This window comes from Myotis yumanensis, unplaced genomic scaffold (assembly GCF_028538775.1).
Source record: "Myotis yumanensis isolate MYYU_CA2020_CCGP unplaced genomic scaffold, mMyoYum1.0.hap1 SCAF_1, whole genome shotgun sequence".
NCBI classification, from domain to species: Eukaryota; Metazoa; Chordata; class Mammalia; order Chiroptera; family Vespertilionidae; genus Myotis; species Myotis yumanensis.
Window position 1 is genome coordinate 68,257,674 of NW_027223752.1, and position 21,329 is coordinate 68,279,002.

The window sequence follows — 21,329 nt, forward strand, 5'->3', positions numbered from 1 at the left end:
CTGGCTTTACTTCTAAGACAAAAACGCCTATCGCTTCAGCATCCCAGCCTCAGGGTAAGAGGTATGTGATAGACAACATTGGAACGGTTTCTGGACTTGATTTATTGACTTGTCTGTTTCTCGTCTGTCAACTAATCTGATTGACAACGAAACCCGGGATGTGACTTAAGGTGATTCCTGCGGGAGCGCGCGCTCGGCGGGCCTGCTGGAGGCGGGTGCTCGGGAGAACGAGAGGCAGGTCTGCGGGGGCTGTTGGCGTGTGCGGAGGGCGTGTGTGGAGACGACACGGGAGGAGTGGGCGCCTCTGGGGAGCTGATTGTCTGTGATGGGAGATGTGTCTGCCGGACTGAGAAGCAATGCGGGCTGGAGTCTGTACCAGGCGAGCAGCTGGGCGGGAGGAGGCAGGTGGGGCTCCCACAAGGGAGGGTGCAGTTACAGACACATCTTAGGCACACCCCCTTTCTCGCCTTCCCCAGCTTCCCCTCCTCGGGTCTGATTTCCCAATTGGGGGGCCTTGGGGGAGGGGAGGGAGAGGGTCGGAAGGTGCCCGAGGGCTCTTCGCTGGCAGCAGCGGAGGCAGAGCTGGTGGGACAGGTGCGCCCCCACAGGGGCAGCGGGGCCGCACGTGGGGGGCTCGTCCTCCGTCCGGGACTCGGCCCCCGCCCCGGGGTCGCCCGCTTCAGTCCCCGGGAGTCCTCTTCGCGGGGAGCCCGGGGAGGTGGACCCCGCCGGGAGCGGAACCCCGCCCCTCCTTGTTACTGGCGAGCCCCGCCCCGCCCGCCGCCGCGGAGCCCCGCCCCCGCCCCGCCCCCCGCGGCCGCGGCTCGGAGCGCAGTCGGCTGGCCCCATGCTGCTGAGCGGAGCTCCGCCCGCGGGCTCCGGCCCCGGGCCGCGGGCGCAGGGGGGCGCGGGGGGCGGCCCGGGGGGCTCGCGCCGGGGCGCCGGGGGGCCCGGGGCCGGCCCGGGAGGAGGCGGCAGCGGCGGCGTGGCCAAGTGGCTCCGGGAGCACCTGGGCTTCCGCGGGGGGAGCGGCGGCGGCGGCGGGGGCAAGCCGGCGCCCCCGGAGCCGGACTACCGGCCGCCCGTCCCCGCCCCGGCCGCGCCCCCCGCGCCCCCGCCGGACATCCTGGCCGCCTACCGGCTGCAGCGGGAGCGGGACTTCGAGGACCCCTACTCCGGAGGGCCGTCCGGCTCCGCTGCCCTGGCCGCCCCGGTGGCCCCCGGCCCCACGCCGCCCCCCGCGCCACGGCTCGCCCCCGCACCGCCTGATTCGGGTCGAGACCCCGGGCCCCCCAGCGCCCCCGCCCGAGGAGCGGACCTCTGGACCCCCGGCCGGCGGCGACAGGGTGAGTGCCGGGACGGGCGGGGGGTCCAGGAGCGGAGGCGGCGGTGGGCTCGGGCTTCGGAGAGGGACAAAGGTGGCCTGGCCGCCGGCCCCTCGGTGTCACGGCTCCTGACGGACCCCGGGGGCCCGGAGCCTTCACCCACCTTTGTTCCAGTTCTCGACCGACTCCTCTGGGCGCGGGCCCCCAACTCTGCCTCTGTCCCCTCTGATCGCCCCAGGACTCGGTGACCCTCCCCCTCTGGGCTCTGATCTCCTCGTCGCAGCCCCCGGGAACCTAACCAGCCGACCGGCCTTTTTCTAACGGGATTTGAGTTCCCCTCACCCCCCTTATTGGCCCTTGTGCCCACGGGGAGCAGCAGCTCACTGCCCTTTGATCTCTGACCCCTCCCACCAGGGCAGAACCAGCACAAAGCTCCACTCCTCCCCCTCCTCCTCCTCCTCCTCCTCCTCCTCCTCCTCCTCCTCCTCCTCCTCCTCCTCCTCCTCTTCCTCCTGTAGCCCGAGCATCCTTGCAGGTGGCTGGAGCCCCGGGAAGGAGGGGACGGCTGGGGTTTCTCCCCGTAGACACAGCAAGAGCTGGCCTTTGCCTCACCCAGTCGGACTGGAGCTGGGTGGACTGTTGTTCTCGGGAAACCAGACGGGCAGTGCGAGCTCTGCGCTGAGGATGCTGACCACTGAGGCTCGGGCAGGCCCACCCTACACTCCCTCCCCTGTCCCCCCAGGTGTGGGGACAGCCAGTGCTCAGAACCTGTTGCCCAGAGGGGCTGACCAGCTGAGACCACTCTCCTTCTCCTTTTGGCCTCTCCCTCCCTCTGTCCATTCTGAGGGTGGTGAGAGCCTTTTATGGATCTGCAAGCTTGGGATGGAGAGGAGAGCTGGACGCCCCCTGATCCAGAGAACACCCGCTGTGCCTCGGCAGGCCCTGGTGGAGAAGCCACCCCACGCCCAACCGCAGTTTGACTTACCCTCCTTGACAGCGGAAAGCCAACCCCAGGTTCCTCTGGCCCTAAATTTTATGACGGTCTGGGCCGCTCTGGCTCTGTGGTCCCTCTTCACTCTCCCCTGGGAGCTCAGCTCTGGGGCTTGTCCCCCCCCCCCCCCCCCCCCCTCAGAGAACAGTTTTATTGGATCGGAGAGCAAATTGCTGTCCGAATCCACTGGCTCCAGGGTGGAGGCTTTCAGCCGAGAGAGCGCCGTTCTGCCTGATTTCCTGGGCAAGAGAGATGTGTCAGGGTCAGAGCAGAAGCCTCAGGAATGCGAATTATTTTTTCCCCTAGTTCCTGCCATGGGGCACGGCTGCCCATCCTGAGTTAGGATCCTTAGCCTGCAGAAGGAGGCTGTGCTTTCTTCACATGTCCTGACCTAGTCTTCTCTTTTTCCTGATTGTCCCCGGCTATTGGGTGATGTGATGGTGGTGGAGTAAGGCACAGAGAGCATTAGGCCTTGTTTTTACTATTTTTAAAAAATGTTTTTGTTGATTTTAGAGAGAGAGAGGGAGAGAGAGATGGAAACATCAATGGTAAGAGAAAATTGATTGGCTGCCTCCTGCATGCCCCCTACTGGGGATAGAGCCCTGACCAAGAATGGAACCGTGACCTCCTGGTTCATGGGTCCACGCTCAATCACTGAGCCACACCAGCCGGGCTTGTTTTTACGATTGACCAATAGTCTCCTCCTCCCTGTCCACACCTATTCGCACATGGGCCTGAGCTGTTCCTGGCCCTCTTCCTCCTAGAATGCTTTAACAGCCTTCTCACCAAGCTGTGGGCTCCTCCAGGACAAGGACCATGTTCTCCTCAAGTCTGTGTCTTCCAAGTGATGGACACCATTTTTGGCATAGAGAAGGGTGCATGACTACGTCCTGAATGATGACTGTCCATTGCCGGGGTGGCCCAAGGTCAGAGACCCCCCTTGTACATTTTGCCACAAAGACCCCACAATGAAGGAGCTGTGCCCACACAACCATTCAGAGACCTGCAGCCTCCTCTCACTGAGAGCACCATGCCTCACCCTGGGTCAGTTCTGTGATCTGTGGGCTGTTCAGCCCTTGGGGGCCAAGAGGTGTCTGACTCCTTTGTCGGCTGCAGGGACAGGAATGAAATCCAGCAGGATATCCTGGGAACCACACAATCAGGGGTTTCTTTACCAGGTGTGTTCAGAAGGAACCAGGATGCCATCCAAGATGGCCCAGGGGCAGGGATGCTGACCTGGGACTTCCCACCATTTCGAGAGAGCAGCTCCACCCCTTTAGGAGCCGTTTTGGGGGCCCCAGAGTCTTCCCTTAGGAAGAGCCCTGACGAGGTACCTGAACCCCTTACCCTAAATCCAAGTGTCAGCACATGCCTACAGAGCTCACTCTGTCCCTGAACAGTGAGCTGGCTCTGGCTCTTGAGGCATTACTGAGCTAGTTTTTCCATTCTGTGGCTGTTTTATCCCTATTCTCTGTTCTCCCTCCTCTCAGCCCTGCAGATCCTCTTGGCTTGTTGCTTTTGGGTCACTTGCTGAGATGAGGTAGGCACTGGATGTACCTTGGGCTGGTCAGTTTCCTCCGAGAGCCCAGTGACTGGTGCTGGGTGGGTCAGAACCCTGTGAAAGGGGCTGGTTTGTGAGGTTTGATGAAATGGGTGGAAATGCCTCTGTGATGAGCCAGAGAGATTGAGGGGAAATGAGTTCAGTGACTATGGGGTAGGAGAGAATGGGGACTTAGATGGGACCCTGAGAGGCCCAAGGGGCTCAGGACCATTAGCTTTCTCCCCAGGCAGGGCTTTGGCTGTTGGCCCACCCTGAGACCTAGTGCTGCAGTTGGCAGGGTACCAGGGTGGCCATCTGGGCAGGCCTGGCAGGACAGGCATGGGAGCAGCAGGAGCCGAGCCCTGCATGGGATGGGAAGGCAGGGACTCGCCATCTGGCCGAAAAAGAGCTCCTGCTGGGTGTGTTGGACCCTTTCTGGCTGCCAGGCCGTGCTCTGACAGAGGGGTTAGAGAGCCAGGCCTGCCCTTGCTTTGCTCCCTTTTCTCAGACCTTCAACAGGAAAAACCTGGTCTAGGAAAGGGGGATGGGGTGGGAAAGGGGCCCTGATTGGATGAAGCTTTGAGTTGTCTGTGACCGTCTGCACAGTGTGTCCTTTGCCTCCATCATGCCAAGCAAGATATGTGTGTGTGTGTGTGTGAGAGAGAGAGAGAGAGAGAGAGAGAGAGAGAGAGAGGGAGAGAGAGGGAGAAATGTGATGGGAACAATAAGACAGGCATCCTGTATGAAGTGAAACTAGAGCTCTTATTCTTAGCTTATGGGGGCGTTTCTGGAGTTCATGAGCCTCCAGAAATTGTGCAGACATATGAGTAGATGAGCATTTTTTCTGGGAAAAGTCTCACAGCTCTCAGATTCTCACAGGGGTTCACAGGGCCCAACATATTAAGAATGTAAATAAAAATAGGTGTACCTCATAGATGGTATCCACATGGACTTGGATCCCTCAGGCCCAAATTTAGAACAGACAGGTAGGAAGAGTACAGTAAAGTGAAGGAGATATTTGGGTGTCTGAAATTACACAAGACATGCCTCCCCTGGGGTTAGGAGGGCGGGTAGGGGCCCTCCCTTACCCATTGTTCATAGAGTGTTTATGTATCATTAAATGATACCTAGGCCCTGAAAGGGACTCACCACCCAGAAGACCTGGTCCTTGACTTTTTTGAGTTTGCTTGTTTGCTTTAATTTTCCTTGTTATGCCTTCCACAGAGCCCCGAGGTCTGATCTGTTTATCTAGCACATGGCCTCCTGTGGAAGTAGAGGGAGGAGAAGAGAGAGGTCCAGATCAGGAACCTTTGTGGACTGGCTAGACCTCTTAAACCCTGTGTGGCCTGAACTGGTCGTCTGTGCTGCAGGCGGTGCTTTGGGGAGGGCTGAGGCCTGAGACCTGTGGGATTGTATGGCAGGCCTGTCCACTCAACCCAGTGCCGCCTCCTCACATTGCGGCACTCCGACCCTCTAGAAGACATCTTTGGCTTGTTGGCTTGGACGATGACTCAGAGACATCTCAGCCCTGGCACTCTGTCCATTGGGAGTCTGGAACAGCTGGGACTCTATAGACCAGTGGTTCTCAACCTTTCTAATGCCACGACCCTTTAATACAGTTCCTCATGTTGTGGTGACCCCCAATTTCATTGTTACAAATTGAACATAATTAAAGCATAGTGATTAATCACAAAAACAATATGTAATTATATATGTGTTTTCCGATGGTCTTAGGCGACCCCTGTGAAAGGGTCTTTCGACCCCCAAAGGGGCTGCGACCTACAGGTTGAGAACCGCTGCTGTATACCATGAATGGGAATGGGAGCAGCTGACTGGGCCCTGGGCTTGGAGGGGGACCTGCTGCCTACTCCAGGTGCCCTCACCATAGAACCAGTGTGGTATATGACAGCAGTGAACCTGTGGTGCCTCTAGAGCAGTGGTTCTCAACCTTCCTAATGCCGCGACCCTTTAATACAGTTCCTCATGTTGTGGTGACCCCCAACCATAAAATTATTTTCGTTGCTACTTCATAACTGTAATTTTGCTACTGTTATGAATCGTAATGTAAATATCTGATATGCAGGATGTATTTTCAGGGGTCGCGACCCACAGGTTGAGAACCGCTGCTCTAGAGCCTGGGTCCCAGATGTGGGGCTTCACAGCACCTCGAGATGCTTCGATCTTTTGGAGTTTATTCTGTGTCTGTCACTGTGAGCTTCTGGAGGACCAAGGAATTTGGTCTCTTCATCTTTAATGATATAATGGCAGACATTTACTGAGCACTTACCTTGTGCCTGGTACCATTTTGAAGCGGCTGACATGGATTGGGCCAGTGATCCTTACCACAGTCCTATCAGGAAATTCAGTTATTATCCCCGGGTTATAAACAGGGGGACTGCAGCACAGGAATGCCGGGTCACACTTGCGTGGTTTCATAGCTAGCAAGCAGGAGAGCCCAGGTGAACAGCCAGGCAGCCCGACTCCGGATTGGCCGCTAGCGCCATGCCAGGGGACACTTGCACTTATGGAGAGGAGCCCCGCAGAGCAGAGGTGCTCACTAGACATTTGCTAGTGAACAAGGGGAAGGAGACTCGGAGAAGGAATGAGGAGTGCATTCTGGCCTGAGTTCACCAATTTCTGGATGATGAAGGACAGCATTTGCCACCCAATCTCGAGGGAGCCATAGACACACCTTTTAAGGGCTGGCAGCATCGATTGCATCCATCATCATCTTCCCAAGCCTATGGGGTAGGTACTAATACCAGCTCCGTTTTACAGATAAAAATACAGGCCTCCAGATAGTAAATGTAAACTAAAGAAATGGAGAAAGGGGGCAGTGGTAGATTTTGGGGACCTTGCAGAGCCAAATCCTGTGATGTTTGTCCCCTTGGTCTCCCTGGACTCACAAGCCCCATAGAGGGCGGAGGTCAGAGACTCATAGCAGGGCCCAGCTGCAGAGTAGAAGGTTCCACCAGATGGTGGGCCTTCCAGCCACCTCAGGAGAGGCTTGGGCAGGAAGGAGAGTCCAAACCTGACAGCTGCTCTGGGAGGGGCACTGCCCAGTTGGAACAGGCACAAGAGCTGCCTTCTGGAGGCACCCTGCCGGATGACAGAAAGGAGGGGATCTGGTGGGCAGGCGGTATGGGGACAAGGGGGCCCTCTGATTCAGCATTTCAACAGCATTGTGACTACCAGAGGGCTTGCCCAAATATCAGCCCTGGCCTTGATGTCTTCCCTGCTAGTTTCTCTCTTCTGCTCCTGAGTCAGGGGCTTTGATCCCCATTCTAAAGTCGAGTCTCTGCCGAAACCAGTTTGGCTCAGTGGATAGAGCGTCGGCCTGCAGACTGAAGGGTCCCGGGTTCGATTCCGGTCAAGGGCATGTCCCTGGGTTGCGGGCACATCCCCAGTGGGAGATGTGCAGGAGGCAGCTGATCGATGTTTCTAACTCTCTGTCTCTCTACCTTCCTCTCTGTAAAAAATCAATAAAATATATTTAAAAAAATAAAAATAAAAAAGTAAAGTGGAGTCTCTTGACTGCCTGCTCCTACAGCTGCTACTGGTTGGTCAGAGTTCAGATAAATGGGGATCTGAGAGTCTATGGGTATAGGGAGAAGGAGGCCTGTTGAGCCTCCAGGTAATGTGCACTGGGCACCCACTGTGTGCTAGGCTCCGTGGTGGACGTGGTATATAATAGTGAGCACATTAGAGTCCGGTAAATACACAAAATAAATAGTGGTAGGACAAAGGTGTCGGAAGCCTACAGGGGGGCAGCTTCCCCCACTGAGCAGTTTTGCCTCCTTGTGTAACCCAGAAGCTCCTGAGGAAGCAGGCCTGGCCTATGACACGGGTCCTCTGTGCTCGGGCAAGTGCCTGTCCTGCCTGGTTTCCCAGCAGGCATATCTGCTGTTGCTCCTTACTCCCAACCCCATGGGCGGCTCCTTGGGCACCCCAGCCCAGGGCAGGGGAGTTGGGGCTTCCTGGAGCAGGGTGTGGGGCCAGGAGTGGAACAGAGGAGCCATTGAACTGCCCACAAAGCTGCCACCTGGGCGCCCACGGGCACCAAGGGCTGGCGCTAGGGAGGCCCACGCGGCCTGGGAGGGGTCGTGGCTCTAGGCACCGGCCCAGGACTCCAGTGGGAAGGGTGCTGAGTGCAGCTGTGACCAAGCTTGGTGAGGGAAGGGCTGGGGGGCTCTGTGGAGTTGGGGGCCACCAGTGCGTGGTTCTGGGTGCTTTTGCTCACTGGGCAGCTTCCAGGGCCTCAATCCCCCTACCTGGTCCTCCACCCCACCCGGATTCATGCTTCCTCCCTCTTCTGAATGAACAAGAAAATGCGCTTCCTTTGTCCATTCTTCCTGTTTTATGTGAACTGATTTAACAGATTTACTGAGCACTTTTGGGCACTGGGAATTTAGCAGTAAACATTCTTGCCCTCAGGAAGCTCACAGTCTGCAGGAAGACAGATAATAAAGCAAGTATTCACTACACACATGATGACAGCCCAGCTCAAAGGCACTAACCTGACCTGGGGGGAGAATGGAAAGGCTTTCTGAAGGAAGAAAAGAATCTGATTCAGGCTTAGGGAAAGCTTTTGAGGTGAGAAAAAGAGCATTGAGCTTTTAGGTAACAATGTGATCTGAGATGGATAAAGAGAAACCAAAGAGGAAAGTGGAATCTTAAAATCTCTTTAACTATGGACTTTTTATTGTAGCCGCTGGAGAGCCATTGCAAGGTTTAAGGATAGCGTGTCCGTTGATTCAGTTACTGTTGAGTTGCTGCCATGTGTGAGTTGTGAGTCTGGGTGCCAACTGGGCTGGGTACCCAACAGGCTGGCTCCAGAGCCCCCTTGGTCAAGTGTGTGGGGCCACTTGGGGGTGTGCCAGCTGGCCTGGGAGGAAGCAGTTAGGGGGAGGAGGGGTGAGTAGATTTATTTTCTTTACTTCTTAGAGGAAGGAGGTTGAGGTGTGGTGGGCTCTGAGGGAGGTAGGAGGTGATCTAATAGAAACATTTTTCTAATAGAAACATTACTCTAGTGCAGCCGTGGGCAAACTTCGGCCCGCGGGCCAGATCCGGCCCGTTTGAAATGAATAAAACTAAAAAAAAAAAAAAAAGACCGTACCCTTTTATGTAATGATGTTTACTTTGAGTTTATATTAGTTCACACAAACACTCCATCCATGCTTTTGTTCCGGCCCTCCGGTCCAGTTTAAGAACCCATTGTGGCCCTCGAGTCAAAAAGTTTGCCCACCCCTGCTAGTTCCTATTGTGAGCTGGGTACTTACTGAAGCCAGAGAGACAAAAATGACAAAGGGCTCCAGGGTAGTGGCTGATCTGGTGGTGGGTTAGGAAGATCTGAGATGGTAGAATTCTCGGAAGCAGGCAGAGATCTGAGGGCAGAAAGGGGCTGGGCGGCTTGACTAGGACAAAATGGAATAAGGTGGGAGCTGAAGAGCTGAAGGGTGAGATGGCAGGAGCCTTTGGGACATGCTTTGGAGACCTTTGGAGGGGTTTGCAGCAGCCCAAGGAACATGAAGAAGGGGTCTCTGAGGTGGGAAGCTTCCTTTTTTCATTTCTGCCTTACTAAGGGTCCCAGATCCGCTAACCCAGGGCAGGGAGGTCACCTTTACAGCTTCTCTGCTCAACTGGCTCCCACAGTCCTGATCTGTGGGATCTTGGCCCAGAACCAAAGCCTAGACCAAGAATGGGGGAGAGGCAGGAGTGGCCCCTCCCCATGCTGCTGGCCCCAGAGCCACCTCTTGTTAATGCAATGCTCCCCTGAGGGGCTGGGTGGACTGGGCTCTGTCTCTGCCGCAGCCAGTCCTCCCCTCCCTGCCCCCCAGGAGCCTGTGCCCAGCTTGGAGAAAGGCTCTATTGTCCTCAGTTGTGCCCCACCCTGAGCACCTTGAACTCCTCTGCAGGGTGTGCGGCTTGTGGTTCCCTCTTCCTTGACTGGGAGCAGAGACAGAGGGGTGGCCACGAGCCGCTTGTGTGGGAGAATGCAGGGGATGTGCAGGGCCAAGGCAGGCCTTTCCTGTCCCTGTTCTCCACGAGCCCAGGGGATTTCAGCAGAGCCCCAATCCTGGCTTTCCTCATGGCTGTCCTAAGGTTGTCTTTCTCCTGGGACAGCCAAGGTGCCCACCGGTGGCAGGTTGGCAGCGTGATTTTGTACAAAGGATGCAGGTTCCAATCCTGCTTCCTCCACTTACTTGGAATGGTCTTGGGCAGGGGTCCTCAAACTTTTTAAACAGGGGGCCAGTTCACTGTCCCTCAGACCGTTGGAGGGCCGGACTATAGTTTAAAAAAAAACTATGAACAAATTCCTATGCACACTGCACATATCTTATTTTGAAGTAAAAAAACAAAACGGGAACAAATACAATATTTGTATTTGCATGTGGCCCGCGGGCTGTAGTTTGAGGACCCCTGGTCTTGGGCATGTTGTTCCCTACCTGCTTTGAGCCTCCATTTCTTTCAAATGGGATAATGATACCCACATGATGATTATGATGGAGGTCATGCAGCTAAACCATCAGAACTGTGGCACAAAGTGAGTACTCAGTCTTTCTGTTCTTGATGGTCAGCAAATAATATTTGTTCAGCATCTGGTAACACACTGGTAGGCATGGACCAAGCTAATCTCCAAGTTGCCTCCTGTGCCCTGTCCATTCTTTGAACTCTGTTGTAACCAGTTCTCTGAATTAATTCCCTCTATGAAACCACCTGGTGTAAGCTCTTGGGCTGCCTGGACTCAGACTGAAGCAGGCTTTAAGGCCCAGAGTCTCATCCTGGCTATTTAGCCTAGGGCAGTGGTTGGCAAACTGCGGCTCGCGAGCCACATGCGGCTCTTTGGCCCCTTGAGTGTGGCTCTTCCACAAAATACCGACTTCTGCGCATGGGCCACAAAGTTTCAATCACACTGTACGTGCGCGCCTGCACGTGGTATTTTGTGGAAGAGCCACACTCGCGGCCAAAGAGCCGCATGTGGCTCGAGAGCCGAAGTTTGCCGACCACTGGCCTAGGGGATGGCCCAGAGGCACAAAATTAACAGAAAAGAAAGCACCATTTTTTGGGCAGCCTAGTGGGAGACCCCTGCACAGGAAGAGCCAGGGCTTGTCCCCCTCTAAGTTCAGAGACTGGGGCTCCAGGTCTAAGGCAGCCTGTCCAGGACTCTTGCTCCTGTGGATAGAGCATCTGGGGAGCAGAGCTGTCTCTCAGATGTCTGACGCCTGCTCTCTTCCCACAGTTGGCAATCCTAGAAGACTATGCGGACCCGTTTGATGTCCAGGAGACTGGTGACAGCCTAGTAGGAGCTTCAGGAGCCCCAGAGAAGGTCCCGGAAAACGATGGCTACATGGAGCCCTATGAGGCCCAAAAGATGATGGCCGGTGAGTGATAGAGTAAGGGAGGGTGTTGGGGGAAGTTGTTCCCTGAGGCTTGAGTATCTGCAAAGCAAGCTTTGGGACCCACACGTCTTAAGAACTGATTCCTTGGTCTCTAGAAAGTATGGAGAATGCCTTTGCTGGGTCCTCGGGGAAGGTGACCACTACTTTCAAGATAGTCACTTTGGAGAAGGAGCTGTGGTTTGTGGTACCTGAGACCTGAGGTGGTAGAGAAGCCACACAACCAAAGGTCAGACAGATGGAAGCATTTGGGATAGTGAGGAAGGGCAAGATAGTGGTGTGGGCTGGGGGTCATTGGTCCCTAAAAGAGAATCACTAGCTTTAGAGAAGGTGGTAAGTTTGAAACGATGTTATGACAATTGGAAACGCATGACTATAAGTGCAGATGCAATGCCCATGATGCTGGGCAAGTAGTTAAAGGAGTGAGGGCAGGAAGAAATGGATAAGCCTGGCTCTAGGGAGCAGAGACCAAGAAAGGGCCCAGGGAAAGACCAAATCGGGGCAAGCAGACAGGAGGACAGGGGTGAGTCAGTCTAAGCCAAGGTCCCAAGGCAGGATGAAAGGAAGATATGTTCACTGGAGAGGCAAGATGAGAGAGGCCAAGAGGGGCATTGATAGGCCTTAAAGGCTGGAATGAGGTATTTGGACTTGCTCCAAAAGGGGAAAGGGAGCCATTATGGATTCTTGAGCAAGAAAGCAACAGGACAAATAAGGCATTTTAAGAGGATTACAGAGGCTTTGGTGTACAGAACAGACTAGAAGAACTGGGCATCAATCAGAAAGATGAGTTAGCAGGCTGTTATGGAAATTACTGAGGCTTTACAGAACCAATAATTAACACCCTTTTCTTCCCCTCTGGAGCTTGGAAATAATTGAGAAATAAGATCAAGGAAACAGAAAATGGAGATAACAATGTCAGTTTTCTTACTGATAAAGGTGATTGGAGAACATTACTTAGCTATGTCACTACAATGGGCTTCTTAATACTTCCCCACAGAATTAAACTTGCCCACTCAGGCTTGGGCAACGTAGCATGACTACGTAGCATGACTGTAGGCCTTTGCACAGGAGCAGAAGGAAAAAACCATAATGTTCTCTCTGTGTAAGAAAGCAGATCAGATAAACTGCTCTCCCCCCTTAGAAGAGGTGGGAGACGGGCAGAGGGCAGTCAGGGGTGTTATTCCATGGAGCCAATGAAACAAAAGCCTGAAGAATGGAGGTTCGCCCTAGTAGTAATCTAGATGTGGAGAGATGAGGGTGAGACTCCTCAGACATTGGCAATGACAGATGGGACTCAGGCAGTGAAGGAGGGCCAGGACCAAGGAGAGCAGTATAGTAGACAGAAATGGAGACAGTGGGAGGGGTGTGGCCCCCTAGGACAGAGTCGCCAACCTTTGGACCTCACAGACCACCAGTGGTCCGCAGACCACCGGTTGGCGACCGCTGCCCTGGGAGGCCCATGAGTGCCCTGGGATTGATGAGAAAATCTGCACATAGGGGGAGCTCCATAGCTTTTATCAGTTTCACTGGGGTCAGAGATCTCAAAAAGAAAATCACAGAACAGACTAGAAGGACATTCGGGGAGAGTGGGGAGTTTGAAACATCGAACTGAAACATCTTTATGGCAACTAGAAACATAGATGCAAAGCATTCGACTGGGCAAGTAGTGCAAGGATGAGGCCTGGGAGAAATGAATGAGACTTGGCCTTGGGAAACCGAGACCAAGAGAGGATCCAGTAAAAGAGACCAAATGGGAAGGGGACAGATTCAAGGATGGGGTGGTCAGCAGTGTCTGAGCAACAAAGGATTGTCATATTGTGAATGGTATCACTTGGGACACAAGGAAATAAATGGAGTTGGGTAGCAAGGAGATGGACTAGGAGAGGACCCTGACTTGGTTTCCTAAATGTGTACGCCTCAGCTCCCAGCCTTTGCTGGCCATCGCAGGATCCTTTTTCTGTCTTTCATGCTGGTGCCGCTGCCCCTGCCTCTGTTGGGTCCCATGCTTTTGGAACCCCGGAGGTGTTTTGAGGGAGAGGGACCCTGTATGTGTGCCCCAGACCCACCGGCATCTGTGAAGGAAGCCTGCCTGGCTGCTGGGAGCACTGCTGGGGGCTGAGCCAGGCAGCCAGGCCCTCACGCCTCCCTCCTGCTTGCCCTGGTAGAGATCCGGGGCTCCAAGGAGACGGCCACTCAGCCCCTGCCTCTGTATGACACACCCTATGAGCCAGAAGAGGAGGGGGCCACCCCTGAGGGCGAGGGGGCCCCTTGGCCCCGGGAGTCCCGCCTGCCTGAGGATGATGAGAGGCCGCCCGAGGAGTATGACCAGCCCTGGGAGTGGAAGAAGGAGCGGATTTCTAAAGCCTTTGCTGGTGAGTCCTGGGCGGAGAGGGCAGGTCCGCTGGGGCCTCTGGGCAGCTTTCTGGGCTCGGGGGAGTGAGGGAGAGGCACCCTGGGAGGGGAGGCCCAGGAGGGAAGTGTAGTTGAGTCTTCACCATGGAGCTGTGAGTTGGCAGATGGACAAGGAGCTGTGTGCAGTCAGGGTGTGGGCACAAGAGGAGGATGAAGGCGTCTCCCTGCATCACCACCTCTCCGACGCCCAGAGGCTGGGGCCACTTCCACCTTTTGGGGGACTGGGTATATTTAAAAATAAACAAGTTCCAAACAAAATTATAAAACTTGTGGCATATGTTAAATACTTAACAAAAGCGGGTATTAACCCTCCAAACAATGCAAACAGCTGCCTCTGTAACCGTTAGAGAAACCAACCCTGAGTTAGCGGCTGTGTCTCCCAGTGGTAGGCCATGCAGACCAGGGGTGCCTACCCCCAGAGGGGTTTCTGAGAAGTCCCCGTCACTGAGTGAGGGTAGGTTTCCTCTGTACCGAGCACCCCAGTGGCCATCCCAGGCCTGGAGTCCGACATGGAGAGGTGTGTGTGGGGGGTTTGAGTTGGGGGTAGGGGGCACAAGAGCTTTAACTCCTGGATCCTTGATTCAGTGAGGACATAGAGGACTTAAATGCCATTAGACTCCCTTTCCATTCCATGTCCCTCTTACTCCTCCTTGGGCGAGAGGCTCATCTTGGAGCTGGACCCAGCTCTTTGCTCTGTGGGGAGGCCCACCCTGGCAGCCAGACTGAGAAACCACACGGTGTCTCATTTGTTTCCTGTAAAGCGCGCACCATTGAGGATGGGCCGCTTATCTCCAGAAGTCTCCTTGGAGAATCAATACTGTTTGGCTTGCTTAATGGGAAAATCTATGCTCGTCATTAGGAAACCTTGTTAGCAGTCCTGGCGCTGCCCGTGGCATCACTCTTCTCATTGTCAGGGCTTGGGATTTAGGGTGTGGGGGGCAAGTTTCATAAAACATCTGCCCCCACATCTGAGTATCCCTGACAACCTGGGGCTGGGCTGTCTCAGCGAGGCGGTGGGGAAAGGAGGGATGGAGGAGGCCGAGGGAATCTGGGGTGGTGCTAGGAGACGTGGGCAGCTCCTTCTCCCTCTTTTCCTCCTTTCCTGGCCCCTCTGGTTCCTGGAAACTTGTGTGAAGTCAAATGAAGGGAATCCGCAGGGCTGACAGCAAGACCCTGCTTTTGCCACCTGAGCCTCCCACCTTTGACCCTGCCAGCCCAGGGTGGTCAGTATGGCTCCACCCGGCCCTCTGAGAGTCCTGCTCCCCATTCAGAAGCCACCCCTGCCTCCACTCTGACCCTCCTCCTCTCTAGGCTGTCCTGTGTCCTGGCTCTGGGTTTTGGTGTCTCAACCTCTGCCTCTCTCTGTCTCTGTCTCTGTCCCTGTCCCTGCCTGTCTCTCTCCTCCCTGCTGTGCTCCTGGTTCCAGTTGACATTAAGGTCATCAAAGACCTACCTTGGCCTCCACCGGTGGGACAGCTGGACAGCAGCCCCTCCCTGCCCGACGGGGACAGGGACGTCTCCGGTCCAGCCTCACCCCTCCCCGAGCCCAGCCTGGAGGATGGCAGCGGTGGGTCCTGTCGGGGCTTCTGGCCAGGGTGACGTGTCCTCTCATCCCTCGGGCCCTTGGGGCTTGGGTTGGAGGAGCCAAGAGGTGGGGCATGGTTTGAAGGACCCAGGAGCAACCCCTCTCTTCTGAGGAAGAAGGAAGGGAGAAAGTACACATCTCCCGCTCCCTCCCCAAACGTGGGGAAGGTGTCTCCTAAGGGAAATCCCACGGAAACCCACTCTTCTAAATCCACTGCTTTGGGTCGTGCTTTGCCTGACCCGACTGCAGCAATGCAAACAACTCCTGAGATGGGGGAGACTAGCTCACACAGCAGGTGTCTAGCTCCTCAGATAAAGGAAAGGGTCTGCTCCTTGCAGTTGGTGTCTGAAAGATAATAAGGGCTTGAAAGTGCTACAAGGAGAGAAAAATAGTCCAAGTGGGGAGAAAGAAGGCACTGAACACCTCATCTGCGTTCAGTTTTACCCAGAATGGGCAGTTGAGGGGAATGGAGGGGGTGCATCTCTGCATGTGCACGGAGGCCTGAGCACCTGTTGGTACATGTGTGCCCGAGTGTGAGTGGGGATTTTGTAAATACAGGATGTCACCTGTGCATGTGTGCCTCTGTCCATGTGGTCTGCTGGCTTCAGCTGTCCCTGTGCAGGCTCAGCAGTCAGGTCTGCCCTGGTCTGGGAGGGCAGAGCGCCCTCTACTGGGTTTCTGTGGGGGTGGGGAGGAGAGTCTGAGGGCAGCGACCTTGGGAGCGGGGGAGGGGCGGACCGGCTGGCGGCTTTGGGCAGGATTAGCCTGTCAGGATGGCACCAAGGGGAATCAGATAATTGTTCTCAGATCGATAAGTCAGTTCTACAGAATGGCTTGGCAGGGTGATTTGGAGAACGGTAATGAACTCTGAGGAGGAGAAAGAAACAATATTATCAGCACTGAAGCCACCCTGAGGAGGATGGAATAGGGGAAGGCAGTCAGCTGCTCCCCAGGGAGAAGCTTAAGTGGTTCCTCTTGTTGCTCCTCTCCCCTCTTCTCCCACCGTGTGGGGACTGGGAGGCCCTGTGTGGCACCGGAGGGCTGAGCCCCCCCTTCACCTCCACCCCTGCCCCTCCTGGGGGATGGACCCAGAATTCCATCCCTAGAGCCAGTCAGACCCATGAGCATGTCCAGGAAATGGGGGTGGGGTACTGGCTATTCTATAGGGCTCTACTTCTAGGTTCCTCAGTGGCCGTGACTGGTATGTTCCCCACAGCCCAGTTTGAAGGATCTGAGAAGAGCTGCCTGTCACCTGGCCTGGAGGAGAAGGGGCGTCTACCTCCCCGACTCTCTGCAGGGAACCCCAAGTCAGCCAAGCCTCTAAGCATGGAGCCCAGCAGCCCCCTGGGGGAGTGGACAGACCCAGCACTGCCTCTGGAAAACCAGGTGTGAGTGTCTGTGTCCAGCTGGGGACTCTCCCCTCTCCCTTCCCTTCCTAGCACTTGCCTGAGGGGACACCCCAAATGGGTGGGCCTGGTCAGCGAGGCACCCAGCAGAGATGCTCCCCTTCCTCTCTCTCATCCGCAGCTGGTACCATGGGGCCATCAGTCGAACAGATGCCGAGAACCTGCTCCGGCTGTGCAAAGAGGCCAGCTACCTGGTGCGCAACAGTGAGACCAGCAAGAATGACTTCTCCCTGTCCCTCAAGTGAGTGGGGCTGGCTGGCTGGCAGTTTTAGACAGGATTAGCCTGTGAGGGTGGCACCAAGGATAATCAGTGGGAGGACAACCGCCAGTTCAGGAGGAGACCCTAATATTCTCAGGCCCAGCCAAGCTGGGGAGAACCCCATCCCCCATTAACCTTTGCCGACTCTGGGCCACACCCTAAGGGTCTGAGCTCAGCCCCTGCTCTCAAGGAGCTTATAATTTCTTGGGGGAAATAGTTAAGCTGTTGTCCAGTTCAGAAGGGTTCTGTCCCTTTACTAGCTGTGTGGCCTTCGGTCCCCTTAATCTCTCTGGGCCTCAGTTTCCTTAACTTACAAAGTGAGGGAATAATATCTACTTTATAGGGGTGATTAAATGTATGGGAAGCACTTGCCGTGGTGCTAAGTGCCCAATAAATGATCACCATCACCATCATTAATGGAAGTCGGAAATGTTCTAGTAGCACAGGCAAGGAGATAGGAACTTTGCCTGAAAGGATCTACAGGGTGAGATGGAGGCTGGGTCCTGGGAGGAGGACAGGGCTGTGGACACTCTGAAGAAGCAGACAGGAGGTCTGGTTGCTGGTGGCTGACAACTGAGCTTTAAAGATCCTGGAAGAGGTCAGGGAGGTTGGCCCTCCCTTCCCATCAGCCCTCCTCCCTGGGAGCAGATACACAGGCCAGGATTGGCTTCCCAGGCTCTCCTGGTGGGATGGCAAGTCCTCTCCTTGGCACCCGAGAGTGCCCCCTGGTAGAGCCTGTACTCCACAGGACCGCCTGTCAGAGCGGTGTGTCCATTCACACCCCTCCTCCCCCCGCCACTACTGGAGCATCTATATCACCTTCTACCACATTTTCTGGGTTCAATAGAATATAGATATACCCGTCTTCAAACAAATCCAATATATGGAAATTTGGGACTACTAAACAGATACATTTGAAGATAATTATTCAACTTCACTAAAAGATAATGAAGAAGAAAAAAAAGCCAGACTACAGTCATAACCTGAATTTTATTCTTGGGTTTAATAAAATTAGCTATGTGACCCGAGGCAACCTTAACCCCTCTGGGCCTTGGTTTCTCCATTTGCAAAATGGAGAATGGTTACTTCTTAGGTTTCTTCCAGCTCTCATACTCTGGGAGTCTGCAAATTATCATAAAATCAAAGGAGCATTTGGGAAAAATTTGTCAAAAATGTGATTTACATAACGTCCGGAATGTGTATTGCTTTAAAGATTATAGTTAAGATTCATAGAGCATATACTATATGCCAAATAGCAGCATATACACCATCTCTTAAACCAACTAGCATCCTGCAAACCAATCTCTTTTTATAAACAAAAATAGATTCAAAGAGGCCACCAGCTAATAAAGTTCTAAGAGCAGAATTTTTAAAAAATATATTTTTATTGATGTGAGAGAGTGAGGGAGAGGGGGACAGAGATAGAAACATCAATGATGAGAGAGAATCATTGATTGGCTGCCTCCTGTACGCCCCCCCCTACTGGGGATCGAGCCTGCAACCCAGGAATCGAACTGGGGACCCTTCAATCCACAGGCCAATGCTCTATCCACTGAGCCAGACTGGTTAGGGCCAAGAGCAGGATTTGAATCCAGCTCAGTCTGACTCTAATAACTACACTGTTCCTCCATTGCACAGCTCCACCCCTCAAGTCTGGAACAGTCTAAGGCAAGTGGAGACTGCAGGGGTCTGGCTCCCTAGCAGAGCACGGCAGAACACAGCCCTGCCTTAGCCTGGGGTGCAAAGGGGGAGGCACGTCTGGACGCCTGGCTCCAGCCCTGGCTGATCTGGCCCCGACAGCAACTGTCTGCCAGAGCCTCGTTCACATATAAATGGCTTTTCTGAAACACAATTATGGTTTCTCTTCCCTCTGTAATGGAAGGGCTTTCATTGGTAATTAAACAGCTTCCTCCACAAGTCAAGCCAGCCCTGGCTCTGCTTCCCAGCTAGTCCCTCCCCGGCCCCGGAGGGTCTGGCACGGGTTCTGCTGTGTCCTAATGGACCCTTGGGACTTTGTCCCAGGAGGTCAGTTATCCAGATGGAAGCTGAGCTCTCAGCTTCCAGCTCTGGTCTCTGGCTACTTGTTGCCCTGTTTGCCCAGATCTGTCCCTCAAAGAGAAGATACAATGCACAGGTGTTAGGAGAGGTGATGTTCCCAAGTGGACTGTGGGAAGGGAGCCATCCCCAAACTGCGAGAGGGTGAGGGAAGGCAGGGTCCACGCTGCTGCCCACAGCTTTGGGCCCGGGCCTAGGCATAGGACAGACAGGGGAGGGGATCACTTACTGCCTCCCCTTTCTACAGTCCCCAGGGGCTGTGCATTTTCCTGAGGCCCTTGGCTCCTTTCCCAGGGCCTGTGTGGTCACCATCAGCCTCAGCAGTTATCTCAGACCAACAGATGAAGGATGGCCCCACGCCCTGACACCCACACCCAGAACTGGGGCTTCCAGCAGGCTTTGGGGCACTGTACCCTGGGGAGGGAAGGATGGAGTTAAGGGCCTGTGTTTTCCTCCCATCCCTTTACTCTCCCTGCTTTCTAACTGCTGGGCCTAGTGAAATGGGTCCAGAGGCCTCTTTTAACCCAGGCAGGGGAGGCAAGCGAGGAGGTATTCCAGCTTGCCTCTCAAGAGCAAGGGCCTCACCAGGAGTCCTGCCTCCCACACCTGCTTCTGAGCCCTGTCCTTGTCCCCAGGTAGGCTCTGACCAGCAGGGCTCCCCTAAGCAGTGCTGACCACTTGCCAGTGAGTGGGTTTCAGACCTGGGGCCTGGGCTGTAGTAGTTTGGACAAATGTTGTTCTTGCTGGGGCCCCACCCCCACTCTAAGGCCGAGGGTGCCCAGACATCTGGGAGACTGCCAGAGCTGTGGGGGAGGGGAAGGGCGAGGGATAAGGGGTGTGGGGGAGAGACAGGGTCCTTGTCTGTGGTCAGGGCCAGGCACTACTGCTGACTTCCTTTCCTAGATTGTGCCGGGAGATGGGAGAGGCAGTGGAGCATGTCCTCTCTGAGGAGGGCATGGAACAGCAGCCTCACCCATGACGTCAGCCCAGGCTGAAGGGCTGGATGGATGGGCTGGGTGCTTGGCTCAAGGCCAGTTAGCAGGAGGGTGAAGGGATGTCCCTAGGACAAGGTGGCTGGCTCTCCCCAGATTTGGGGAGCAGCTCACCTCCTCCCCTAGTATCTGCAAGAGAGAGCCCGAACCAAGATTCTCTTGGTTGTCACATCCACCCACCACCACTGCCCTGCCAAGGGTGTCTGTGTCTCCACAGGAGTGACCAAGAGCCTCACTGTTGTCCTCCCGCACAGCTCGGAAAGGGGGATGGGTAAACTGGTCCTGGCCACATAGGCTGGAAGGCAGGAGTGCCCGGATACCAGGGTTTGGGGTGGGGGCGAGGGGTGTTGGTCCCTCCAGTTTCCACCTGTACACACCCTGTACACTCACTGCAAGCACATTCTTGGCACACCCTGTGCCCTCACCACAAAGCCAATACCTACTGCTACCTACTCACAAAATCCCCTCCGCCCCCTCCCTGCTTTCTGGGCTGACCTCCATCTTCCACAGCCACCTCCACTCTCTGCTGGTTTGGAACAAGACCTTGGCTGCAGGGCTGGGGGAGGGAGGGGCCTGGAAGGGGCCCCCACTCACCAGGGTCTCCTCTCCTCTTCCCAGGAGCAGTCAGGGCTTCATGCATATGAAGCTGTCTCGGACCAAGGAACACAAGTATGTGCTGGGCCAGAACAGCCCGCCCTTCAGCAGCGTCCCCGAGATCGTGCACCACTACGCCAGCCGCAAGCTGCCCATTAAGGGGGCCGAGCACATGTCCCTGCTCTACCCCGTGGCCATCCGGACTCTGTAGGGGTGAGGCTTGGGCACTACGGCAGATATGGACCCAGTCCTGTGCCCGTCCCCTGGCTGAGGGCTGTGGTCCTTCCCAGGGCCGTGCTCTCCCAAGCCTTTCTTCCCCTCTCCCTGGGATGGAGTGGAAACTGGAGATTCCTTAATTTATTCTAAAGAGTAAGGGCTGTGGGGCCTTGGAGGAAGCGGAGGTCTGGAGCTGAGGAGAGAAGAACCCCTGGGGAGAAAGGGCAGCCCCTGGAGGAAGGGGGCTTCCAAACCGCGAGTCTCCCGAAGAGTTTAAGATCCGCAGCTGCAGGCCCCGCCTCTGGGGCAGAGGTGGCAACCTACTTCCCCTCCGCCCTCTACCCCGGGTCAGTACGAGGCGGAGCAGGATGCAGGCCCGAAGGGCACCCTGCCCTCTTCCCCTCCACCCCAAAACGATCGGCAGACCCCTGGGGTGGAGATGGCATTGGGGCGGGAGAGGCGGGAAAGGGATCGGGACGGGGGGGGGAATTCGTGCGGTCCCCCGGCCGTTCCGGCTCCCGGCCAGAGGCAATAAATAAACCCAGTGCTGCCAGGCA

The 21,329-nt window shown here is 55.4% G+C and overlaps 1 protein-coding gene across 1 annotated transcript; it reads left to right on the forward strand.

The window, feature by feature from the left end:
* Window positions 1-847: 847 nt before the first annotated feature.
* SHF (Src homology 2 domain containing F) lies at window positions 848-21,329 on the forward strand. The gene is given in 8 exon segments (XM_070423514.1): window positions 848-1,234; window positions 1,236-1,346; window positions 11,097-11,238; window positions 13,419-13,625; window positions 15,092-15,232; window positions 16,467-16,638; window positions 16,778-16,897; window positions 20,581-21,329. Coding segments are annotated over 8 exon segments (1,467 nt in total). The 3' UTR covers window positions 20,768-21,329.